Source organism: Ochotona princeps, chromosome 28 (genome assembly GCF_030435755.1).
Source record: "Ochotona princeps isolate mOchPri1 chromosome 28, mOchPri1.hap1, whole genome shotgun sequence".
NCBI lineage: Eukaryota > Metazoa > Chordata > Mammalia > Lagomorpha > Ochotonidae > Ochotona > Ochotona princeps.
Window position 1 is genome coordinate 3,954,973 of NC_080859.1, and position 27,771 is coordinate 3,982,743.

Below are 27,771 nucleotides of genomic sequence, written 5' to 3' on the forward strand. Positions count from 1 at the left end.
GAGCCTCCCTGGATTTTGGTCTCTATGATAGAGCTGGGAACCAGTCGCCCACCAGCAGTCATCAGTGGCCTGAGAGAATTCTGCTGTTGATAAACTGTTACATATTATTCATCTGCACAATAGTTATTCTTAATGGTACCTAAGAGAAAATGAGATTTGAAGTATTAGTTTAGGATCAGACATTTAGTGGAGCAGTTCAGATGCTCATATTCCAAGTACCTGGGTTGGCTCCTGGCTCGGACTCCTGGCTCCTGGCTCCAGCTTCACCGTGCAGACCCTTGGCTCCTGGCTCGGACTCCTGGCTCCTGACTCCAGCTTCACCGTGCAGACCCTTGGCTCCTGGCTCGGACTCCTGGCTCCTGGCTCCAGCTTCACCGTGCAGACCCTGGGGGCCGCAGTGAAAGCCGAGGTCACTGGGTTCCTGCCTCCCACAGGGCAGAGCCCGGCTGCGTTCCCAGCTCCTGGCTTTAGTGCCAGTCTGGTCACAGGTCTTTGGGGCATTGGGGTGCACACCACCAGCGCAGGAGCACCCTCTCATTCTCACTTGCTCTCTTTTTCAAAAACAAAGTTTAAAAAAAAGACTTTATTTCAGTATAAATACAATTTTGAAATTCGTTTAGTTTTTCATAACATACACTTCCCACATACCATTAACATTTTCATACGAAAATAAACTTGTTTTAATTCCATTTATTCACAGACTTCTTGAAAGGTCTTCATGGGATAGGAAATCCTTTCTCCCATTATTGCTGAACATGGCTTCTATCCCCTCCCTTGAGAGCCTTATAAAATAATCATTGTGTGGAATAATAGTATAATATTACGGTATTAAAAATATACAGTACAGTAATCTATAGGAGCTTGTTAACAAATACTTGTAGAAAGTTTTACTTTAAATATCTTATAATTGCTACTTCTCACTTTACTGTAAAGCCACATTTTCACAAGTACTCTAAAAATAAACTTTAAATTTTGTTTCATAAATCATACCTAAGTTGTTTATATAATGAATAAAATAAGGTGTATACTTTCCTATTCATCTTGAATGCTCTTCCATAAGTTGTACCTATTAGTAATAATAGCAAAAACTATGTACTCTTTTTTTTATTGATTGCATTACATTATGTGGCACATATTTATACGCACTGAGATTTCCCCCACCCCTCCCCCGACCCCTCCCCCCAATAGTGGATTCCTCCACCTTGTTGCATTACCACAGTTCAAATTCAGTTGAGATTCTTTCATTGCAAGCATTTACCAAGCATAAAGTCCAGCATCTTATTGTCCAGATAAGTTCAACGGTTTCTTGGGGAGACCATTTCTGGTCTGAAGGTAGAGCTGATAGAGTATCATCCTGATCAATTGAAAGCCCCGACATGGCATCGGTAACAATTTATAGCGTTATGGAATTAATTGACATGGTGTTGACTAACCAATATGTTAAAAAAAAGAGAGAGAGAGAGAGAGAGAAAAGAATGCAAGTTCTGAACCACATCCTGTGACTTCTTCATTGACATTTCAATTATTAGTTTATATACAACCGATTTCTATACACCTTAAAATGGCTATAGATTACTATTCAGCTGTCTCGTGTCTATTTTCATTATAGTATTTGGCATTTTATAGCGTTGAAGCATAATTTTGCTGAACCTGGCTGTTTTTCGGGTAGTCTAGACTGGCTTATAACTCTAACAAGACATATGTCAACAGTTTATATACAGAACAGTTTTAGGAGCGGTGTGCAGAGAAATACCTTCAATACCCCAGTGAGGGACTAGCTAATCTTTGTGTCCCACGCTGACCGTTTCCTGTCTGATTCTAAGCTTTCCAAAACAATGTACTCTTCAATGTTATAGCCATGTCCCTAACTCCCACCCATACCAGCCAAGGCCTGAAGACTTACACAGTCTCATATTTATTTGATCTGCTGGGACGTGGATAACAAATCACCTGTGGCACTGTTTCATGTAATAGGAAAGCTAGTCAAATAATAGTGACTAATATAATCAGATGACAGACAAATGTGAATTTTTTAGAACTCACAAGGAAAGATATTATTTAGAATTTAAGCATACTATATCCTTGCTTACAGATTTAAGAGAAAAAGCAAGCTGTGTGTGTCAGTTATTTTGAGTGTGCTAGATAGGATTGACTTTCACCATTTAGGCAGCACTTTGTTGTTGTTAGAAGAAAAGTGCAATATGTATTCTACAAATAAAACAGTGTGCATGAACCCCATATATGTCATCCCAGAAGAGCATTCCTCTGGCTGCCCCGGTTTCACTCAGATGATCATCGGTGAGACTGTGACAATTAATAAAGTCATCTTAGAAGAGTGAAGATTTTGGCTAGGTGAGCTACCTAGTGTCACTACATGAAGCTGAAACAAACCCACTTTAAAAGAACAGACTAAAAATAACTTGCAAATCGACATTGGGAACACAGAAGTTGGTTTCTGGTCTTGGGGGATTGCTGTAGACTAGGTTCCCTCACCTCGCCTTTCACAAATGATGGGGTCCCCTCCTAGGGATGGCGTCCACGGTTGCTTTCAGGGACCACGCTGCACAGAGGAGCAGTGTCCATTAGCATGTGGGAGCTCCTGGTCCACTCCTCCTGTGATGTTCCATCAAACCTGGCACACACTCGAGCCTCTTGTCTTTTAACATGCCTCCTTTTAAAGCTGTTGTTACTAAAGCACAAGTTTCCTCTGAATTCCTTTCTACTTAGTTGTTCTTTATAATACAGTCAGTCTCTGTTTAGTCGTAATAGAAAGAAATTAAGTAATCCTGCTAACCAAACTAGAATCATTTCACATATACTTCATCTTTATGAGAAAATCCAGTTACGGATCTATATATCTACTGAGATTACATTTTTCACTCTTTAATTTTGAACTACAGTATGATTTATTTTTGAAGTTATGCTTTGCTAAGTGTTATTTTGTCTGTACACAAGTTTTTATTCTTTACAGTTACAGTTCTTTTGATACTATAAGAATACTTGCCAGAAAATACTTGTAGCCTATTTCTTAAAAGAGTGTAGAAAGAGAAATCTAAAGAAGGATATTTGGTGTCTCTTGACTGTTTGACTTCTGTTACACACTGGTCACTTTGCTCATGCAAGCCGCTTCTTTAATTGCCTTCCTCCGTTCCCAGAGGGCTGATGAGGACCAATGCTGAGGCTCCACGCATGTCGAGTGCAGTTAGCAACACACTACTTCTATTCAGCGTTGACAAGTGACTGTGTGAAGAGCAGGAAAGTGAAATATACACTCTAGGAATCAAAAGTTTCAAGCTCACAGTTCATATGACTGTATTAAAATCAAAAAAAGAATCTGTAGATACTTAGAAAGAAATAAGATCATACAAGGAAGTGGTTTAATAGGTGATAAAATATATAGAACACAATTGCATTTCCATGTCCCATCATAAAATTGTTAGAAATAGTGATTCAAAAATGTGAACATTAAATTATAAAAAGTGAAGAAAATTGGAAAATTTGAAATATGAGAAGACTTGATATCGTAAAGGTTTTGATTCTCCCCAAATTATTTGTAGATTATTTCACTTACTATCAGAACCCCAGCAAGACTTTGACAGATGGTGAGATTTGTAAGAAAGAAGAGGCCAAATAAAATAAAATAATAAAATAGCCATGGCAGAGCTGAAAAAGAAGAAGGCAGGAAACATTCTTTTCCAGAAATTGTAACTGGTTAGTTAGGAATATCCATCTTATATACCTCAGCAAAAGATGAAGGCTAAAGATGTGAGGGGAGGGGAGATTTGTAGTGTTGTAGACCATTACCAACATCCCATATGGGATCTGCTTCATGTCCCAGCTGTTCCACTTTCAATCCTGGCTATTGGCTGGAGATGGTCCTACTGCTTGGGCCCCTGCCACCCACACAGGAGACCCAATGGAAGCCCTGGGCTTCCATCTTCACCCTGGACCATTTGGGAGGAGAACCAATAGAAACACTGTGTGTGTGTATGTGTGTGTGTGTGTGTGTGTGTGTGTATGCATGCGCGTGCCTCTTTCTCTCTATAAATCTGAGCTTTAGAAATAAATAAATGACTTTTTCGAAGTTAAAAAAAGGCTGTGACTGGGATTGTGTGATGTGGGATTTGTTTTAGGTTCTTTCATTGTGATTTTGTTGTGATTATTTTTCATGATACAGTTTTGCAGATACCAGGATTCCCCCTTTCTCTTCCCTGTTCCCCCTCAGTCTGTTCTCCCATTTTATTACAGTAGTATATCCTTTAATAACAGTTCTAGCTTTGTTTTGTTGTTATTGCTGTGGTTTAATGCAGGACATTGTTGGGACCCCTGGACACTGGCTCAAGGCTGAGAAATGAGTGACTGTAATGTGTCAGTGTTGGTTGTGTGGTTGGAGAACTGCACCACAGTGGGGAGATTCTCGATAAGCATGTTTCTGTTCACCAAATACTGTGGAGGCACAGGGTCATTATGTTAGCACCTTAGTTTTAAGTACCAGTTTACCCATAACTTTTCTTTCATCCCCAAAATGAAATGTTTTTAAAATCCTTCAGAAATATTATTGGCAATCAAATTTGATAGAAATTTAAAAGCTGTCTAATTTGTTCTGCCCTCCATGCTACTATAATGTCCTCTGTAGACCTCAATGGACTGGTTATCATGTCCTCCGTGAGCATCTGGGTGTGCCGTCCACTGCACAGGCCTCAGCAACTGTGAAGACCCAGTTCTGACACATGCACTCCACAATCCTGTGATTTTCACCAGGTTTGGAGTTTTGAGTCCAGTGAACCAGTTGGGAGGTCCCCAAAGAAACCTTGTCTGAGGTGACCCAACCTGACTCCTGTGTGTACTAGCCAGTGTGGGGCTTGGCTTAGTCCATCACCTACATCAGCCTACACACACAGTGATGGCTATAGTCACCTGGTCAGTTCTGTCCCCGGCCCCATCTTACATGCTGTGTTCCAATGGATGCTGCGGGCCAATCTAACCCCATCTGCCACACACTTGGCCTTCATGCATACCAGTGGGAGCTGCAGTCTAGTCAGATCAACCCTCAGTAACCCCACCAGGCTCGCCCTAGCACCAGTTGCTGCACATGCCAATATGTGCATCAGACTGGTCCAGTCGATCCTGCATCCCATTTGGCTCTTGTACTTAGCAATGGGTATTGGAGCCTAGCTCAGCCCAACCCCACTGTCCAGCCCACCCTCATACTGGCAGGTATTCCCTTCTGTCCAGCCAGGCCCTTACCCAGTCCCTGGTTTTCATGCTCACCAGTGAGAACTGCAGCCCATCAGAGAAGTGCCCACAATTTCCCAACTGGGCACTCTCCCAGCTCCACTTACTGTATTTTCCAGGTGGTTCTATGGTCTAGTCTGATAGGACTTGCCCCCAGTGCCAGCACCTGCTGTCTGACACTGCAGCAAAGGCTGACCAGCCTATATTTACTCTGGCTCATTCGTGCACCAGTGGATATGGTCACTTAGTCCAGCCTGCTGTCCCCTTAGCCCAGCTCACATGCAGGCCAGTGGGATTTGTAGCTCTGCCCAGCCTGGTCTGCCCTAAGTCCCAGCTCTCATGCTCACCAGTGGGAGCAGTGGTCCAGAAGAGGAACCCCCACAGATCTCCTGTTGGGTTTGCCTCCATCCTGGGTGTTACATGTGCTGGTGGGAGTTGTGGCCCAGCCTGACATGGCTCACCTCACCTTGCCCTTTTTCATTTATAATTTTTTTAAAGATTCATTATTTCCATTGCAAAGTCAGATATACAGAGGAGAGGAGAGACAGAGAGGATCCTCCATCCGATGATTCACTCTCCAAGTGACTGCAACGGCCGGTCTGCACCAATCTGAGGCCAGGAGCCAGGAGCCAGGAACCTCCTCCAGGTCTCCCACATGGGTGCAGGGTCCCAAGGCCTTGGGCCATCCTCGACTGCCCTCCCAGGCCACAAGCAGGAAGCTGGAAGAAAAGTGGGGCTGCCGGGATTAGAACCGTCACCCATATGGGATCCCGGTGTGTTCCAGGCGAGGACTTTAGCTGCTAGGCCATGGTGCCGGGCCCCTCATTTATAATTTTTGTTGGCAAAGTTTGCATAAGTATTTAAAATGAAACATCTCCCTTAATTCTTAAGCTATTCCTTTGCATTAAGCATGTAGTTGTTTTTCTTAGCATTTTAATGACTTTTTCGAGAAATAAGCTGTGAAAATACCTTTTCATATTCAACAGATACTCAAAAAGCAGATTGTTTCAGAAATGCATTTAAATTGCAAATCTTTACCTGTAGAGAAAACTGGCAGACATGGTCCCTTCTTGAAAGATTCCTTCTTACAAATGACTTTAATTATTTTTTTTCCAAATTTCTTGGTTATAGATAAGTGTTCAGCGATAGAGTAGGAAATATCAAATATCCTTTTTCTTTTAGAATATGAAAAATGGGCCCGTGTTTCTGGAAAGTAATTAAAATTTGTGCTTTAAACAGCCTTGTGAAAGAGTGTTACAATTTGGTTTACACAACCATAGAGGCTCAGTAACATTTTGAGGGGATTTTGGAGTTTATATGCATTTTAAGAGAAGTCTTGCTAAACCTTCAGAATCCAGTTCAGTATTTTCCATGCCTGTGTATGGCTGCTCCAGTTTTCATGGTTGTTTTTGAGGCTGCCTAAAAATCTATGCATGACAGCCTTCCTAATTCTGAACAAGTGTTAGCATCTCTTAGCCCAGCATTAATGGGCTGTGCGTGCCTTCTGGCCTTTGAAATCTGATTTTCTTGATTGCTGTTTGATTCTGTGATTGATGGAACTGATTCCCTGGTAATAGAGGCCGTGATTCTTTCCAGAATAAAGGATATATAGAGCTGAAGATTTTTATTTCAGAAAATTCTATTGCAGATCCTGTTTTTGTCTTTCAGTGCCAGTAGAAGAGATTTTAATGGGCTGAAATTCCTAAAGCTTTAATAATAATTTAATGAAGTTAAGTTAGTAGAGAATCTTGCTAATTACAGTCTTCTGGCAGCTGGGTTCTGATGTGTGCGAGGACGGAGCAATGGACCAGCGTTTGTTTATGAGACTTTCAGCCACAAGGATTAAAGCACCACCCTCCTTTCCCAAACATGCCAATCAGGTGGGGTATAACCAAACTAAGCATGCTGGTGTGAACTTGTAAGCATATAAATGTATAAACATTCAAAACTACTTGCAAAAATAAATAATATTTCCTCATAATGGAAAATGAGGTAAGGACTAGGCAGCAATCATTGTCAGAAATTAAAATTTCCAAATTTTTGAGCCATTAATGTGGTCTAAACCTTTTTTCAATGTGTCATTGCATCTGAAGAGTCTCTATTATTGCCTTTTGTATGTGAAGTAGACTTTATTCTGTATAAAATGCACATCAAACCAGCTGTCATTTTTTTTCACCAGCACTCCAAAGACTCAAGAAGAATCAATTTACTCAGAAAACCAGTTGCTTTATTCTAAGGCACTATGCCAAACTCTGAAAGAAACAGTGATTTTAAGCCATGGTCCCTGTTCCCCAGTAGCTCATAATTTAAGTTCCAGATACGTGCAGACTTAGTCTACCGTCAAGACTCCCCACCCTGAGAGGTGATGCTGCTTCCCTTCCCCAAGACCATTGGTGGGCTCTTGGACTCTTTTGCAAATAGCAGAAGACAAAACAAGTGGTTCTCTGTGAGTTCCAGAGGCCACATCAGAAAAACCCATGTGTTTACCAACCTAAACTTTTATGGAAGAAGCCTAGCTCCTGGGGGCTCCCACACCACAGGAAACCAGCTGCTCTGGACCCTCGAGCAAACCAGGCCCCCAAACCAGATGTGAGCAAATGGGCTTTGAGAGGGTTTTCAACCTTGGCGTCACCCTTGGATTTCCAGTATTGCCAGCTAAGACACTGACTGACCCTGTGGAGCAGAGACAAACCATCCCCACTGTGCCTGCCAGGCTAAGAGGACAGGCGAGCCTACAGCTGAGCGAACTGTGTGAAGACTAAGAGAGAATGGTGTGTTAGGTCAATGGAAGAAGTTTGATGTGGAAGAATACTGGATAGCGGGGGCCCGAATGATAGACATAAAGGCAGGAGTTTTACAGCTTTTTGTTCTCCTGAATCAAGGGAGTTTCCCCTGCAGACCCATCAGAGCGCACAGTAGTCATCAGATTCGTCTTAAGAAGGGTAGCTAATTTGCAGCAGTGTGGAAGATGGGCTGTGGCAAGACAGGGAAAAAAGAAGGATCAGATAGGTAACAATGGTCATTTGCATTATTCAGTCTGTTATTTGTTAGGCATAATAAAATTCACAATCCATTTGTCTTCTGGCAAATTAAACCAGTGCTTTTACAAACATTGGTTTTAGTGATTGTCATGCTGTTACTATTTATGAATGACACATTAAAGGTTCCTCCATTATAAATTGCAGAGAATTGTGAGTAAATAGCTCATTTGTGTGTTATTCTCAAGGTACTGATTGCATTTCATGTTTCAAGAAGGAGGTCACCCTTCCATGTCAGTGCACCAATGGAACCCCAGCTTATCATCATTCTGCCAGCCCAAAGGAAACATGAGTTCAGTATAAAGTCCTCAAAAATGTTGGTCATTTGTTCAAGCGTGAAAATCTCGTGGTGAGAAAATGCATGAATGTGATAGGTAATATAGTTATGTGATATGGCACAGCTGCGGTCAACAGCTGTCTATGGATTTAGCTGACTTGTAAATAACATTGGAGATGCCTGCCCATGTTTTCCGTGGGGTCCTATGACCCTGCCATCCTAGGGCAGGATCCACCTTTCTGCAGGGTCTCTCGGCACATGGGCTGCCTCCTCCACAGGGTGGGATGCGTTCTGCCTCCCTGCATGTCTGGGTTTTGCCTTACAAGCCACTCACATGTTAAATGTAAACTGGAAAGGTAGCCTAATCTTCCTAGTTCAGAATCAAAAACAACAGATTTTATAGATTATTTCCATGTGCCTTCTTCCTGTGTTCCTACCCCTTTCTGAATTATTTCAGCTACAGGGAGAGAAAGAACCAGAGGTCTGCCAGTCGCTGGTTCAGCTGCATCCAGGTCACGAATGTGGATACAGGGTCCCAAGCACTTGGGCCGTCTTCCACTGCTTGCTTAGGTACATTAGCAAGGAGATGGGTTGGAAGTAGGGCAGCCTAGATGGAAACTGTGACTCATACAGGACACTAGAGCTGCAAGTGGCACTTTGATTTTCTGGACAGCTATACAGGCCCTGAATGAGTATTCTTTCTAAAGCAATGGTTGTATAGTATTGTTCAGTTATTCAGTATTAACATTATATAACTGTTAATATGGCATTGGTGGTGTCATAAAATCCTTTCCTGTTTGCTTATATTTATTTCGAAGGTAGAGAGATGCTAGATCACTCCTGATATGGCTGCAGCACCAAGGACCAGGTCAGGTTGAAGCCGGCTTTCAGAGACTCCTTCTGGGTCTCTGGCATGAGCGACAGGGGCCCAGGTTCTTGGGCCATCAGCCACTGCCTCTCTGGGCACATTAGTAAAGATCTGGACCCAAAATGGTGCTCTGCTGTGTGATGCCAGCGTCAGCAGTGGTGGTTAATCCACCACCACCGTGTCAGCCCCACTCTGTCTCACGTATAGTTAGGCTGCGTGGTCTTCCTTGGTCACCCTTTCCATGAGAAGCCTGAAGGAATCTTGGGCACAGCATCAAACCAGGTCTGAAGCCCCTCATGCATCCGGGATGGCCCGATTCCGTTGGACTGTGAAGAGTGAGACTCTGTTCCTTACAGGATAAGGACTGCCACACATACGAGAGGTCCTCAAGCAATTCACAGAAAATGTGTATTAGGAAAAATGCACTCATTTGAAAAAAAGAAAACAAAACTTTTTTTCCATCCAATAAACAACTTCTAATTCCAACTTTTTTTCCATCGAGTTTTTGAAGCACCGGACACTTGAGGGGCTTCAGACCTGGTTTAATGCCTCTCCAAATTTAAACTGACATAGATGGGCATGACACAGCTGAGGCTAAAGTGGTAGCGGAATAATGATCCCCTAGATGCACACGAGTGCCTGCACCTGAGAACACGTTAGGGCACCTGAATGGTGCTAGGGGGTGCAACACGAGTGGAAAGGAGAGGCAGGGAAAGTTCTATGACATGAAAGTGCAAGTTCAGAATGACTGCCCGAGAAGGAATCCACCTGCCACTGCTGGCCGTTAGGACCGAGGCAGGGAATGGCCTCTCAAAGCTGACAAAGCCAAGGAACAGCTTCTTCCCAGCACCGCCCGGCAGGAGCACAGCTCTGCCAGTGCTCTGCTGTCAGCCAGCGAGAGCTCTGTTCTGCCCCCAGCCTCCCAAGTCCTAAGGTGACGGATATGTGTTATTCTAGGATGCTACACCATGGGCATTTGTGGAGCATGGCTGATTCCAGCTCCCTTTGGAGCCGCTTAGCTCTGTGATGGCTGTTCCTGTCTACTCGGGTGTCTGCTACTTCTCTTGGGCAAGTTTTGGCTTTGTTTTCTGGCTGGTAGTGGTGTTCTCGGGGGAAACGAGCTACAGCCTGATTCAACAACACAGGTTTCTTGAGACGTGAATGGTTGAGAATCGTGAGCAAAGGGCTTCCACTGTTCAGTTCATCTGGAAAACCATGATGAGTTCACAAGCTTCTTCCTTCCAAAAGCACTCTCAAGTATGCCACCTCCATGTAGGATTTTTTAAAAGTTTAAAAAAACTTCCAGCAAAAGAGATCCCTACCTCAGGATCCACTCTTCTCCACAATTACTTATCAGAGTTGAATCTTCTCAACCTGAGCCAGATGTACACGGCCATACAAGTACACAGAGGTGTGCACAAATAGGTACACGCACAAGCTCAAGTTTCTGGACACACGCTTTTCAACCTTGTTTTTGTTTCACCTAATAATTCACTGGATTTACTATTAGAGGATTTTACTTAGAGGAAAATAAATATTTTTCCAATATTTGGTGCTGCAGTATCATTATTTTAGAGTGTCTCACAGAACTGCTTTTGAGGCATACTGCATACATCCAGCCTGGCTTCCTTGGAAGACAAGCCTTCTATGGGTACAAGGAGGATAGGGCCACCCCCATGCGCACGCATGCCGATGCCTGGACTCGCTTCCACGTCTGCTACCTGGTGGCCTGTTCGTTAACACTGTCTCTCTCCATTGTTGAGTCACTTGTTGACTAGTTGACACGTGCACCCAGGGAAACATTGGTGTTCCAGCTGCTCTGCCAGCTCAGATTATGCTGAGCAGCTTTGTTCAGGAAGCTACTAGTCAGCAAGAAGGGCTTTGTTTCAGCACAGCAGGTAACAGTTAAGCTCTCAAGTTCCTAACCTGTCTTAAAATTAGATGTAGGGCCCATCACGGTAGCCTAGTGGCTGAAAGCTTTGCCTTGCATACACCAGGATCCCATATGGGCGCTGGTTCATGTCCCAGCTGCCCCACTTCCCATCCAGCTCCCTGCTTGTCACCGGGGAAAGCAGTAGAGGACAGTCGAAGGCTTTTGGGCCCTGTACCGCGTGGCAAGCCCAGAAGAGGCTCCTGGCTTCAGATAAGCTCAGCTCCTGTTGTTGTGGCTATTTGGAAAGTGACTCCGTGGACAGAAGACCTTCTTCTCTGTCTCTCCTCTCTTTTGTATATCTGCTTTAAAATAATTAGATGTAGAGAATAACTTTTTCTAAAGTGTTAGTTGACTACTTCTTCAGCAACCAAACATTGGTTAACAGCAACCAGCGTCACCTGTATCATTTCAAAACTTGGCAGGCTCCCAAGCAAAGTGGTTATATATAAGGTATTTCAGGTATGGGCGTGCTCTGAATGATGTGTGAACTTTGCTGTTGAGTATATGATAACCTTTGAGGACCATAGTAACGGAAATCAGTAAGAGTGAAAATCAGAATAGCTGTCTGGGATCTTGATGAATTGTGGATATATTTTTCTTAGCAATGCATCCATCCAGTTCCATCATTTGAAAGGCTGAAAGATGGGGTGAGGGTGGGAGGAGACGAGTAGTTTACACCTCACAAGCCTACAAAGGCCAGGACTGGTCTTGGCTGAAGCCAGGAGCCAGGAACTCCTCTGGGGTCTCCCACAGGGATGGCAGGGAGTCACCAGCTTTAGGCATTATCTGCTACCGTCTGGAGTACACATTCACAGGAGGTTGATATGGAGGCAGAGCCAGGACTCAAACCCAGGACCATGGGATAGGAGACCAATCACAAACAATGTCCTAACATGCCACAAGCTCACCTCAAGGATTACTTAAAGTGTATGTAACTGGGTAACCATATTTTTAAAATCCATGTTTGTATTTTACAGAAGATTTTAGAATTATAATCTTTTGCCAGTACCTATAAAACACATAAGTACCCTTGACCATTCTGAACTATCCTCCATTATTCTCTCTTTGTCTTATACAAAATCACTTGTTTCAAAAGCCTATTTCCATTTTATTCCTGGTCTTCATGAATTTAAACTGCACAGTCGCGTTCAATAGAAAGAGATATCATTATGAAATTAATTTAAAATAACTAATGGGTTTTCACATTTTGCCATGTTTGTTGCCAGGAAGAAAGTTCCAGCTTCTCTTCTTTCATTTGCTCAGGCCAATCTCATGACGTGTAGACCTCATGAATTCCAGACAGTGTTCAGCCCTGGTTCTGCTAGTGCTGCTGACTTCAGTCTGTGAACTTATCCAGGAGACGCTTTTGGCTTTTATAAGGTCAACTAGAAAGTTGGAGGCTACTTTTCTCATTTAGTGTAAGATCAAATTTTTTTTAAATGCTAACATTTAATTTGGAGCTACAGTGGCAACTTTGGTTACTTCGTTAAATCCATTATTTAAAACTGTTCTATGTAAAGGATGTTTTTATAATGTTAAGGTTAATATTGTAGCTGTCTAGTTTTGTCAAAGTAACAAGGACCTGGTATTTTGATTTAACTGTGTTTTGAGATCATTTGATGAGGGCTTGATTTGATACATCTTAAACAAGCCAGTAGACAGTTGGATTTTCTAGTTTCCACATACTGCGGATCCCAGGCAGGACTAAGGCCTGAGTCTCATCTAGTTCATTACTCTTTACCTTACCTCTCACCTTCATCCTTTCCTCCTCATTTTCTGAACTTCTGCAAATCCCACCAGAAGGTCAAGATACGGATTGTGCAAATGGCAGGGAAGTTTATGGTAAGGCAAAGTACACCATATATTTTGTGCTATTTTGCCACGAGAGGCACAGCTGCCTCGGAGCCCACCTTTGGTGACTTTCAGTGGCTACATATTTCCTCCGATTATCCCTGTTCAAGAGTTTGAGACTTTGTTCTTTCCAGAAGAAAAATGTTGCCTCTTCTTGTCTGTTGTAACTCATGAGCACAGCAGCTTCCTTCTGGCTGTTCTTCCCATCTTGTGTTGTCTGAGTAAGTAAGATTATTTATCTCAAGGGTGTTTACAGCGTCAGTAATGAACACTGTGCTGAGAGCCAGTATTCGGGTGGAACTAGAAAGGGCACTAGCTGTGTGCACACAAAATAAACTTGGCCAACGCTGCTTGGTTCTGCTCGTCTCTCTGGAATCATTCCTTCTTAGTATCCCTCTCTAGCTGTTTGCTCTGTCAGCTTTAACCAGATCCAGAGTCCCTGACAAAGCTGATGATCTCATCAACTCCTCTGTGTGGCAGTGACTGCTGTGTCTACATGTCTCCTCCAGACAGCTGTCTTGGTTCCACAACTCTATAACCTTTCACCTGCTCAGCCTTCCCACTTAGGTACCTGTGGGCGTGCCAGATTCTCCTATTGTGTCTAAAACTGGACTCTGTGTCTGTAATACTAAACCTACTCCTGAATCGCCACCTTCACAGCAACCAAAGCTACAAAGCGTAGGCCTGTAGGCATCTGAGAACACCCATCATGAGAGAGGACAGTCCAGCAGTGTCCTCTCCTGGGAGAACAGGAAGGTCTACACTCATCAGTCTACACTGACTCACACATACAGATCTGCTCTCTTCACACGAATGTCTACATGGACACACTGACTCACACACAGCATTGTTCAAGAGGAGTACTGCACAGCTTCATGCCATTTTGAACTTAAACAGGATCGTAGCATGTGGATAACTTTGTGACTAGCTCTTTTCCCCTGTTTTGTTTGAGATGCGTGTATGTGTGTAGCTGTATAGTATACCAACATGTGAAGCTTTCATAATCTGGCCATTTTCCTGTTTAAAAAAAATGTGGGTAATTTGTAGTTTCATAATAGTTAAAGCGCTAATGAGATGGACATTGAGTACAGCATATTAGAGTGCCTGATTCAGTTGCCAGTTTTGCCACTTCCAATCCAGCTTCCTGCTGATGCCCATGCTGTGGGGCAGCAGATAATGGCTCAAACCCCTGGGTCCCTGCCAACCACATGGGAGACCCAGGGAGAGCTCCCAGCTCCTGGCTGTGGCCTGGCAGGCACAAATGTTGCAGGCATTTGGGGAACGAACCAACAGGAGAAAGATTCTGTCTCTGTTCTCTCTCTTTGCCACTGAGTTGCTCTGCCTTTTAAGTAAGTCAGTGGAATGAAATATTTAAATGCACTTAAGAATGTCTGTATATTTCCTGACAGACATACAAATACTGCTCTGGGTTATGTGTCTGGAAGTGGAATTCCTGGGCTACAGGTGCATACCTTGGCAGTTATTGCCAAAATTGATTTCCAAAGTGGCCTTGGATGTTTTTCTCCCACCAGCAATAACTTTTTTTTTTAAAGATTTATTTTTATTGCAAAGTCAGATATACACAGAGGAGGAGAGACAGAGAGGAAGATCTTCCGTCCGATGATTCACTCCCCAAGTGAGCCGCAACGGGCCGGTGCACGCCGATCTGAAGCAGGGAACCAGGAACCTCTTCCAGGTCTCCCACGCGGGTGCAGGGTCCCAATGCATTGGGCCATCCTCGACTGCTTTCCCAGGTCACAAGCAGGGAGCTGGATGGGAAGTGGAGCTGCCGGGATTAGAACCGGCACCCATATGGGATCCCGGGGCGTTCAAGGCGAGGACTCTAGCTGCTAGGCCACGCTGCTGGGTCCCACCAGCAATAACTTATCCAGTTGTGTTTTATTCTCTGACATGCTTGCTTGCTATTGTTGTACATTTCATTGGTGAAATGTCATTGAACTTACCAACGTTACCAGTTTTCAATTTCAAACAAGGCCAGTTATCTCAGGCCACTAAAGGTAGTGGTCAGCATTTGGGAAGTGTGTCCCATTTCAGAGTGCCAGGGTTCAAGTCCCATGGCCACCCATTTTTTACTTTCCTGCTCATGCACACCTGGGAAGCAACAGAAAGATGGTTCAAGTGGCTGGGTGCTGCCACCACATGGGAAACCGGGACCAAGTTCCCAGCCCCTAACTCAGCCCCTAACTCAGGCCTGGCCTAGCCCTGGCCCTTGTGAACATTTGGGGAGTGAATCAGGGAATGGGCAATCTCTCATGTCTCTTCAAAACTTTCAAATGAGACTTTTTTTTTAACAAGTAAGGGAAGGGAGGAATGTAGGGAGGTGTCAAAATCACCCTCTGGTGTTTTCTGCCAAGTTTGGCTTTTCTCATTTAAGTGTTTGATTCACCTGGAATTAATCTTATATGTTTTGTTGAGATAAAAATTATTTGATTGTATGTTTAAATGTCCAGTCAGGGTTTGTGTCAGAAGTCACATGAGCATGACTCTCAGTGTTGTGGTGCCAGCGGTCATTACACATTTTCCTCACCTGCTCTGGTAATCTGCTTGGCACCTCAGCGTGTTTCAGAAACATCAGTCTCAGGAACTGTTACAAAATACACGTCATATCCTCCAGAGGAAGTGAACTACCTCTCTTTTGAATAAGAAAAGATCGCTGTTTGGCCGTGGTGATACCAATTTAAATTTGGCTAAGAAAATGTCTTTACAAAACAAGTAAATACCCAGAAATATCATTTTCAAAGCTGTTGGTAATTCAACTCCCAGAAAGTTAAAAGAGATGTCGATCCTTTATTATAAGGTTTCTTAGGAACTTTTCCTGAATAAGAGATTTCTTTTGACAAATCCAGCTTTTGATCTACACTGTTCAGTGTAGTTAGATGACAGCAGTACAGTTTTGCATTGGACTGTAGAGCATGTGTGTTCCATGCAATGTGAAATCCAACTAACAGAACTTAAGACTCTGCAGTTCCATTGCTGAGGACATCAGCTGTCATCATCAGGAAGGATTTCATCTTACTCCCTTTATCTGAAAAAGCCTGAAGTCTAAGCCTCAGTCCTAGAAGTTTCTTACTCTGTCAGTAACCTTGCCTCTTCGGTTTATATCACTCATTTAATCTATAACTATTTCTTAAGAAATCTTCATTTTAAACTATGTTGCTAAGGGAAAAAATGTGAAAATTTACCTGGACTTATATATTTCATAGCATTTGTAGCTATTCCTAAAGGGATTAGATGAATCACTCTTTTTGAAGAAAAAATTCTGTGATACAATCTTTGTCTTCAAGATGTTATAAAGCTTTAAGGATGAAGACACATTTTGAAAAAAGAAAGGTAAAAGTTGAAATAAAAGCTTTTTGAGGGCAGAAATTATGTGGTGGCTTGATCACACGGGTTACATGTTTATAACATGGTAAGTTGTTGACAGTGCACCTTCAACAAGTACTCTCAGCAGAATGTGTCGTAAGCTTGTGTTGAAACACGATGTAGAGACGGTAGAGACTTTAAATGACCAGAGGAAAGAAAAATCAGCCTGAGTATGGCAATCTAAAATGTATATATATATCCCTGGAAAAGTTACAATTTAAATTGAACCATTAACTAGTGGCTGTAGTTTGGTCACGAACACCAAGTTTTAAAATACTTTAGCTCTCTTTTTAGTAAGACATCACATACAGGTTCTCCAAGTTCTTTGCTTTCAAATGCCACTCTTAGCATGATTTATTGAACAATCATTCATAAAAATATCAGTATCCTAAGATATTCTTGTATACAGGTGTATGAAGCATTGTGTTAGTCATGGGAGCATTTAAAAATGGAACCAACCCAAATCTCTCAATGAAATAATTGTTATTACAGCCAAATGGTAATTAATTATAAATGTGCATCCAAACTCAGATGCAAAGACATATCTAATGTACCTGACAGAGTAAATCTAGCAAGGAACGAAATTATATATAGAATGATCTTGTTAATAAAAAAATTCAGTATTGCAGAATAGGATCATGGGCATTTTTATGTTCTTTTCTATTTCTAGAGTTTTCCAAAGGCTTAACTGAGTGTCTGTTTTAATGGTCTGGCTTTGTTCTTGATTGTGAGGAGAGTCCTGAGCTGACTTAGGTGACTGACTCACGGCATGGACAGCTGTGGAGCACTGAGCACTTCCACGAAGCGCCTTTACTGATGAGGCTGCGTGGACAGGAGTCAGGACTGATCCTCAGATCTGTGGGACTTGACGCGATGAACCCTAAGTGGAACCCTAGGAGCTTGTTTCCCTCCGAATTGGCATCATGATAATTTTTGTCGGACGCTGATTTTTTTTTTTCATCAAAAGAAAATGGATGAATCTCTTTATCTTGGTTTCACAGAGTCTAGACAATGAACAAAATTACAGACCTCTTTTCTGTGTCTCACTTTAAATTGAAAAAAAATGTAGTTCTCCTTTCCCTAGGAGGAGTACAGTCAACCTGAGACATTTAGTGTCAGAGAAAAGTGTCTAATGCCTTAGGAGTTGACTTTGAAAAATTATGCATGTAATAATTATACTTTTATTTCATACGGTTTCATTTTTTCTCCTGTTAAATATATTTTTAGATACTGGATGATGTGTTGCAATACTTGTAACTGTATTTGTTGTTGATTTTAATATTGTAATTCCTAGAGGGTTGTGCTTGTCATCTCATAAGGCACTAGCACTCTGCACCATGACTTTCCTGATAGGGTGAAGTTGTCTGAGCTGGGCCTGCCCACTCCTCAGGTCTTCTTGCCGCCAACTGTGGTTAACTGTGTGCAGTTAGTAGGCCAGGGAGACACCTGCAGTGCATTCATTTCTAATCAGCTGCGCAACTCAGTTTGGGTAGCCGTGTTTTAAAATATTCGTCGTCTAAACATACTTGATATTTTTTGAGTTGTGGGTGATGGTTTTATTCATTTATGTGTGTGTGTGTGTGTGTGTGTGTGTGTGTGTGTGTGTGTGTTTGAAAGACAGGGTTACAAAGAGATAGAGGAGGGGAATGGTAACGAGATAGAAATCTTCAGTCTGCTGGATCATTCCCCAAATGGCCAGAAAGGCCAGGACTGGGCCCGGCGGAAGCTGAGAGTCTGGAGATCTTTCCAGGCCTTCCATGTGGGTGCAGGATGGCACCTGAACCTTCCTCCACTGCTTTCCCAGGTGCATTCACAGGGGCTGGATCAGAAGAAGAGCAGTCAAGGCCAAAAGCCAGCACCCATATGAGCTATCTGTGTCGCTGACAGTAGCTTTCTCTGCTGCGCACAGCACCAGTCCCTGAACCACTCCTGTAGCAAGTAGTATCTCAGTATTACAGGACAGAGGATAGAAGTCTGAGATTGAATACTTGCCTAACATCACTTAGCTGGTAAGGAACAAACCTGGATTTGGGGCAAGGATTGTGGTGTAGTGGGGGTAAACCACTACTGCTACATTCATCTGAGTGCCTGGATTTGCGCTTCGCCCCTGTTTCTGATTCAGCTTCCTGCTAATGTGCAGATGATGGCTTAAGGCCCTGTGTCCTTTCTCCGGGACACTGGGATGGAGTTCCTGTTTCTGGCTTTACCTAATCCCATCCCAACTCTTACAGACGTTAGGGAAGTAAGCCAGCAGATAGAAGATGCCCCTCCTCTTTCATCCTCCTTTCTCCCTTTCAAACAAATAACGAGACCAGATGAAAGGAACTGCTTGAAAAAAGGAATAGACCTACATGCAAACGTGTGGGTCAGCTTTAAGGCCCGGGACCCTCCAGTTGATCCAAGCTGCTGTGACTCGTGCCCTGCCTGTGAACTTGACCCGACCTAACTGTCCTTGCTTCTGCAGCCATCTCACATCATTCCCATCAAGCGTGTTTCACTTAGGTTCCACGGAAAAGCGAGGCTTCACACCAGGATGAAAACCTGCATACCCAGGCTTTCCTTGTGATGGAGCTGCTGTGCATCTGCCCTGCGCCGTGGCTGTGGGCAAGCCTGTTACCCCAGAACTCAGAGCGCTTCTACAGGTGTAGAAGTCAGTCTACCGGAAGTAGTGAACTGCAGTGGTGCACTAGACGAAAATGCAGTTGGCTAGGAATAAAACACTCGATTACTAAGTGAAGATACACAGATGCCGCAAATGAATGGAGACCAACAGCAACAAGAACAGTCACCGTCAGTCATTGCCACACTTTGGGGCGCACTGGCCACTAGGGGAAGTTCCTGTTCTCGGAGACAGAGATGCACGTTCACAGGCAGAGTTAAGGGAGGTGCACTCTGTGAGGGAATCATTCCAGGAGAGGCCGGTGAGGCCTGAAGCTCACCTACATCCCCTCGTCCAGCATGCCGAGAGAAATTGCTACACCCATTTTGAAACAGGCTCTAACATGATTTCTTTTACTTCAGATGTATTTTTTAAATGACACTGTGCTGATTTTCTTTTCACTCCAGGCCTGATGCTTCGCCCCCCAAGACACTGAAAAAGGAGCACACCTCAGCTGAAAACATGTCTCTAGAGACACTAAGAAACAGCAGCACAGAAAACCTCTTTGATGAGATTTAACCACCTTGCAAAAGCACTTTGATGTTTACTGGATTATGTTTTCTATTCATTTCTTCAAAATGAAACAGCAAAATTTCGACTCAGCAGTAGCTATTACCTCAACCTTTCTGCTTAATTACATACACACTGGGTTGAAACCATTGTGCAAAATGGATTACACATGGATATGAAGATGTAATTTGATGACAGTGCTACATTATTCTAATCTGTTCATTCAGCATGCCTATAATGACACAGAGTCCCAAGGTTTTTGTTTCAAAGGACACCTTTATCAGGCTCATATGGCATTGCATGTGTTTAATCGCTCACTTCCTGTCCAGGAAGATTTTTTTAAAAAGCAAAAAAAGTGTTTTGAAAATCTCTATAGTTCTTCCAAAATAGTCATATTTTGAATAATTATGTTTGAGTATTTTCATTTGTGGAATGATATATCAAATATTTGTTTGCTTTAGATATAATCAATCTGAAAATATATTAATAAAATTATTATACATTGAATATTTCGTTGTTAATAAAATGTTATGTAGCTTAACTTTCTCTTTATAATATGCTGATTAGGTGTAAACCCCCTCCCTGCCTTGTGTTAAAAGACTATTTTTCGGGCTCGGCGCCGTGGCCTAGTGGCTAAAGTCCTCGCCTTGAAAGTCCCGGGATCCCATATGGGCGCCGGCAAGCTCCACTTCCCATCCAGCTCCCTGCTTGTGGCCTGGGAAAGCAGTCGAGGACGGCCCAATGCATTGGGACCCTGCACCCGCGTGGGAGACCTGGAAGAGGTTCCTGGTTCCCGGCTTCGGATCGGTGTGCATCGACCCGTTGCGTCTCTCTTGGGGAGTGAATCATCGGATGTAAGATCTTCCTCTCTGTCTCTCCTCCTCTGTGTATATCTGGCTGTAATAAAATGAATAAATCTTTAAAAAAAAAAAGACTATGTTTCAGGGACCATTGATAAAAATGTTATGCATAGAAGGACCCTCCTTGAAAATAAAAGCCTTGTTATGTAGTCTCAGTAACCTTGGACAGTTTTTCACCTCTATGCACTGGTTCTGTTTCCAGCCCTTCATACTGTCTTCACTTCTCTGCAAATGAGCATCCACTTCCTGCACACCGCTGAGCGTTCACAGCACCAAAACTACAGAGAGCGCTGGGTTCCAGTCCAGCGCGTGGCTTGTTCCCATCCTCATCTCACTGCACCACAGTGCGTCGTTCCCTCCCCATGAACATGTTCTCTCTTTCTGTAGCATTGTATGTTCTTCATAGTCTTCTCTTAGAGTTCTTGGCTTATTCCATGCTTGTCCAGCAAGCAAACACACTTGAGTGTTCTGGGTGAAATCTTGAACTCTCTTCATATTCCATATTTTTATCAGCCTCAGGCACCATGGCTTGATTGAGGTTCTAAATATCTGCAAACTTGGTCTAATTCTCCCTGAATCCTCAAAGTGTGAATGTGTATGTACTTTGTCATTATTACAAAAGGAGTTTAAGCTTTTTGAATTAAATTATTTCTTTGTGTCAAATATTGATAAATCTTGGCATCTTTTGTCAAATACAGCAGAGTATGTTTATCTTCCTATAGCTTTCCTTGGATGTTTTAGCACATCCAAAGCAGACATTTGATTACATCCCAACCTCCCTACCCAGCTCATTTCTTCCCTAGTCTTCTGCATCTGAGAAATGCCATTGATACTGAGACATTTACTTCAAACTAGAGATCCAGAAATTCTTCTCAAGGTGTCTGACATCCTCCACTTTCACATCCTTTTATTCCTACCCTGAAAATACAGCTTGCCTCTACCTAACTACATCTCTCTCTTTCTGTACATGTGTGTGCATATAGATTATATATGTATGTCATAATGGCCTCCTGGTTGTCTCCCTGTTTGGTCTCCTAATTCCCTAAAATCCAGCCACATTATTTGATGTTAAAATCTCAGATAAAATCCTTCCCCTGTTTGGGTTTAAACCATTGCCTTTTGATGAAAGTGCAAGGTCTCATCCCCTCTGCCCCCGCCCCGCCTCTCTAGCTGGATATCCTGCCCCCTCCTTGTGTGTACCTCACTTCTCCATCCCTCAGGTAGGCCTCATCGCACAAAGCCCTGTACTGCAGATCCCTCTGTCTCGATGGCTAGTCCCATGGTAGGTGTCTTCTCGTCCCTAACAGCTACAGCCATGCCTTCTCTTTCAGGGGTGCTTTGTTTGAAATGCCCTCTTTATAATCACCCTGTTAGAATGTTTTCCAATGTGCATGTCACTGTTGGAAATTGTGTTTTCACATCTTTGTGTCCCAACAGAAAATGAATCCCTGCTGAGCAGACATAGCCCTCTGGTCTACCTCTGTGCACCAAGGCCCCGCGATGGGGCTTGTTTCATGGATGTGCAGTGTTTGCTGACTCAGCAACTGCATTTCTATCACAAGATAGGCACTCCTATGTTTCCTTAAGTTACTAAAACACTTCAGAAAAAAACTTATTGAAAGATTGAAATCTTTTAGTTAGTTTGGCAAAAATATTCAGAAAGCCCAAGTATTTCATGATTATTATAAATGACACATAGCTGTAAACATGTGCAGAAGTTTGATTCTGAAGAAAAGACAGGAAAAATGTATTGTTGGGGCAGTTCAATGGCTCAGTTGGCTAATCCTCTGCCTACAAGCACCAGCATGCCACATGAGTGCTGGTTCGTGTCCTGGCTGCTCCACTTCCCTTCCAGCTCCCTGCATAGGGCCTGGGAAAGCAGAACAGGATAGTCCAAAGCCTTGGGACCCTGCATCCAGGTGGGAGGCCTGGAAGAAGCTCCTGGCTTCAGATCAGCCCAGCTCCAGCTGTTGCAGTGATTTAGGGAGTGAACCAGTGTATCCTTCTCTCTGTAGATCTGCCTTTTCAACAAAAACAAATAAATCTTTTTTAAAAAGAAATTATCTAATATTATTTGTAGCAGATATAGGATTTATATGAGCAAATAGGACAGCACAATGTTTAAAATAGAAATTTTCTGTGTTTTGATTTCTTTGGTGGCTTATATTTAGAGGAAAAAATTAGATTAAAAATAAACATGAAAGTTTTAAAAGTTTGTTCAGTTGTCACATTGTTACTCTGCTATTCTGCTGAACTTGGTTTAATCAAAGCTTCACTCTGGATCTTTACACAGTGACTCGGTACGCAAAATACCAAAAGTCAAAATAACATTTTGACTCCACCTGAATAGACCACAGATAACTAAAAAGAAAACTCCACCTGAGCTAGACCACAGATAACTAAAAAAGAAGCAGCACACAACTGTCTTTGTATAAGGAAAGAGAAAAAGAAGCCAAGCTTTGTCTATGATCTCACTAGTGCTGATAGAGGGATGTAAAGAAAGGATCTCCTAGCAATCTTGTTAAGTTCCTGATGTTTTGAGGTATGCTTCTAGAGAAGTAGTCGGCTCGGTCGTGGTCTATGTCAGCTTGATGCTGTTGGCCAGAGCAGAGCGCAGCAAGCCTGCCGTCATGGGTTCCTCCTTCACAGCCGGGGTGGAGAAACCAAAGGCATGGCTTACGCTTCTTGCGCTGTGAAGATAGAGATACTCAAGGCCTGCTTGGTTAAAATGTGCCGATCTCTTCATTCCATGACATGTTTCTCCTAGTATTTTCCATAGTTTCTACTTAAAAACTACATGTGAGAAGAAAAAAGTGAACAACACTGAAATGGAAGGCAAAAAATTGAATTATATTGTAGCATGACTTTTTTCCCTTCAATTTAATTTTTTTTTAACTCTTGGCCCTGGCACCAGATAATATTACCTAGGGCTCATTAGGGAAGTTCATCAAGAAAAAGTCCCTCTCAGGAAGAGATGTCTTATGTGGTTTTAAAAGGTCAAGAAACTATTTTAGAAAAGTTTTCCTTAATTCAAGTTTATAAAATACAGATCTCTGTGTTTTTCAGCCAAACAGCTCTTTATTGGATAATTTGGGTTCAGCGAATGTTTATGAAGGAGCTGCTATGCTCAAAATACAGAACTGGGCCAAGTGGCGATTTATAGGATGACTCCATTCATTCAATAGTTGGTAACTACTTGTGCCAGTCTCTAACGTGGACACTAGATGTGACAGTGAATAATACAGAAAGGGGCCCCTTCTGTTAGTTTATGTTCTAGTATGAGACATAAAAAGGGAATGCTTTGAGACCAGAACCTGGAACCTCAAGGAGTCCCAGGGTAAGTGGCATAAAGACAAGAATTTTCAAAATGAAGACTTAAGGGTAAGGATCCAGAAAAGATGCCAAATCTGGCTGAGCGATTAGGACGCACTGAGACTTTGCAGGGCGAGTGAAGACCGTTTGCTCAGGATCATCAGATGAGGGTGCAGAAGTTACTGGGCGGTGGAAACAGAGTTAATGCCTAAAACCTGTGAATCTGGAAAGTAGGAAAAACTCCCAAGGCATCCCAGGAACGTAAGGCAGGTGCTTCAGGGAGTACATACAACGAGCTGAGTTACACCACTGAGATATGAAGGCAACTGAGCTGTGCTTCTAAGCTGGGAACGCACTAGGCCCTGGGGCCCTTCCTGGCATCTGGGAATGAAAATATTGGCAGCTGAGAAGCCCTTGACAAACCTTGCCTGTTAGACAATCAGCTCACCTCCTTTCATGTCACCCTCATTTCTGCACTCAGCATTATTTATAGAATGAAGCAGAACCTTTTCATAGGATTGGTGTTTTTAACCCTTGTTTATGCTCCTGGGGAACAATGGTCTTCCTGCTTCTTACTTGTTGAATATTATGGTTATAGTGCATTCAGTCTGTGATGACAGTGGACTGAGGTTATGTCAAAGAAAGCAGGAGGGTAAGTGAGAGGGATTGTGGTTACTTCCTCAGAACTGTGCCCATGAAATGCATGGAATCGGTTCTTTTGTTAATAAATTTTTTAAATAAAATGATCCATTTTTAAGGAAATGAGATTAAAGAGCTGAGATTGTCAGTTTCTGGAAGGCTTCATGAATTTATCTGTAGGTCAGAAAACCAAAAAATTAGATAGTTACATTTTTTACTCACTCCACTGATTTTGTAAGGCAGAATGATATAATTACAAAAGAGTTATTCATACATCCACTTGTAGCTATTGTCTGAATTTAAAATTTTCACTTTTGATCTAACAGCTTGTAAGAAATGCTTTTCAGAAGAGCCGATTTAATTTGTATGTTTTTATCAGCTAACTTGAGAGATTTTCTTCATATCTCAATAACTGTCAAATAATGCCTTGAAAAATAAAACAGAATCCAATGTTTGATGATTGCTTCATTAACTGACTTCCACTATCTCTTCCTGGTTCTCAACTCTTTCTTCTTTTTTTAAGATTTATTTATTTGCTAGTCGAACTATGAAGAGAGGAGAATTCAGAGAGAGAGAGAGACAGAAATCAATCTTCCATCCACTAGTTCACTTCCCTGGTGGCCACAGCAGACTGGACTTGGCCAGGCAGAAAGCCAGGAGCCAGGAGTTTCATCTGGGTTCCAATGGCCTAAGAAGGTAGGCCATCTTGCACTGATTTCCCAGACCTTTACCAGGGTATTGAATCAGAAGTGTAACAGCTGGAGATGTGACAAGTGGCCATCTGGGATGCCAGCGTCTCAGGCTGCAGCTTTAACCAGTTCACCACAACACCCAGCCCACAAGTCACTTTTTTGTTTGTTTGTTGTTTGTTTGTTTTTAGGGTATTTTTTAAATTATATTTTTGACAATCTTTACATAGTTAGGGTAAAAAAGGTTCAAGGGCTATAGGGAAGTGGCTAAGACTATTATTTCCATATTGTTTCCTTCATGTTTAAAGGGGGGTATTAAGGGAGAAGGCTCACCCAATTTCCCACCCTCCCCAGGTCCCGGATGTAGGGCATGCTCCGAGGTTCTTGCTCAAGTGGTTTTGATAGTTCACCAATTATGAATCACTGCCAGTCTTGCCACTCCAAGCACGATGAGTTCTTTGAAGAATCCACTGATTGACATAGTCCATCATAGAGTCTCCGTTTGCCCCATATTTCGCTGCCAGTATATAGCTGAGATGGTTGATTGACCTGTTCTGTCTTCTGTCTTTTCTTGGTTAGGGTTCTGAATCCAGCATTTCGAATGGGGAGATCTCCAAAGAAACTTTGTCTGAGGTGTTCTCAGACCAGATTCCTATATGTACTAGCAAGTACAGGGCCCGGCAACAGAAGTCACTCTTCCCTGCTCAGCCTCACACTCTCCACCTGCCTTGCAATCAGTGCCTGCCTTTGAGAAGTCCGCAGCTCCATTCACTTGCCTTAGAGTGTTCTCTCTGGTTTCCTCTCCTCTTACGAATACAATACAATATTGAGTTTATGACTTACAGATTGACTTTTTCCATGCTTTCAGTGTGCTTTCATCCTAAACTATCATCTCAGATGAAACTACAACATATAGATATAGATAGATAGATAGATAGATAGATAGATAGATAGATCTTCCATCCCCTGAATCTCTGCCTAACTGGCTGCAAGGGCGAGGGCTGAGCCAGGCATAACCCATTATGACACAAGGCCCACTCCAGAAGCTGTATTTTTCAAATGATAATCTCATTGTCCTCATAGTGACTGAAGTGTGTATTTCCAGAACAGAAGAGGGGACTTCAAAATGTCTACGGAGAGCCTAGCGTGGTGGGGCAGCACTTGTAGCCACCGCCTGAGATAGCGGCATCCTGGGTGGGCACTGACTCGGGTCCCAAACTGCTCCCGTTGCAGAAAAAGCAGTTGAATATAATGCGAATAGTCAGGCCCCTGAGTGCACGTGAGAGAACTGGCTGCCAACTTCAGGCAATCCCAGCCGCGGCTGTTCTGGCCATTTGGGCAGTGAACCAGTGATCGGAAGATCTGCCTGCCTCGAACACTCTCTGTGTAAGCCTGCCTTTCAAATAAATACATAAGTCTTATTTAAAATGTCTCCAGAAAAACAGATTCAGAGATTATTTCATTTTGGAGCCAGAGAATTGTTTTGAAATCTACACTTATTTTCATCATGATGCATGCTACCCATGAACTTCTTGAAGCGTCCTCATTCAAATCATTTCCTTGTATGTGCCTCCTTTCTAAGATTGTAGTAAAGACATAAGAAAATATTTAATAGGAAAATTTAGTACATTCTTCAGAGAGGTTTTCTATTCATTTTCATTATTTTCCATTAACAAATTTATTACTAGTTCATAATACCATTAAAAGAATATTTCAAGAGAGTCTTGGCCTAGGTTAGTAAAGGAATATGGTAAAAGAAATATCACTATTGGGCCCGGCGGCGTGGCCTAGCGGCTTAAGTCCTCGCCTTGAACGCCCCGGGATCCCATATGGGCGCCAGTTCTGGTCCCGGCAGCTCCACTTCCCATCCAGCTCCCTGCTTGTGGCCTGGGAAAGCAGTTGAGGACGGCCCAGTGCATTGGGACACTGCACCCGTGTGGGAGACCTGGAGAATGTTCCTGGTTCCCAGCTTCGGATCGGAGTGCACCGGCCGTTGCGGCTCACTTGGGGAGTGAATCATCGGACGGAAGATCTTCCTCTCTGTCTCTCCTCCTCTCTGTATATCTGACTTTGTAATAAAAATAAATAAATCTTTAAAAAAAAAAATCTAACCATGTCAAGGCCATCTTTAAAAAAACAAAGAAATATCACATAATTAAAATGTACATAATTGATATTGTAAATTTTATACTCATATTCCATTATGGATTTAATAGCATTACATGCAACTATCTTGACTACGTTAGCTGTGTCTTAAAGTCACTGACCAATTTTAGAGTTAGCGTGACATCGCTCTAATATTTGGAATATAGAATAGTACTGTAAGGTTTGTGTTTAAAGGAAAAATTCACACGAGACTTCAAAAAAAAAATCCAGCCACCATGGGAGGTCTCTCCCTCTTTGCATGACATCTCCAGTTTCTTCCGTTACAGTGTCCTGTGATTTCCACTTGAGCTTAGCCCAAAGGCCAAGAAGCGATACAGTGTCCTGCCATTCTCATTGCAGAAGACTTTATA

At 42.7% G+C, this 27,771-nt stretch overlaps 1 protein-coding gene across 2 annotated transcripts in view; it reads left to right on the forward strand.

Annotated features, from left to right (window-relative positions):
- XRCC4 (X-ray repair cross complementing 4) overlaps positions 1–20,039 on the forward strand; it is a 167,730-nt gene extending 147,691 nt beyond the window's left edge. For both annotated transcript variants that reach the window (XM_058656183.1, XM_058656182.1), the window contains exon 8: positions 19,653–20,039. In XM_058656183.1, coding sequence (XP_058512166.1) covers positions 19,653–19,764 — 112 coding nt within the window. In that variant the 3' untranslated portion in view covers positions 19,765–20,039. The remainder of the gene's footprint in view (positions 1–19,652) is intronic.
- Positions 20,040–27,771: the final 7,732 nt, after the last annotated feature.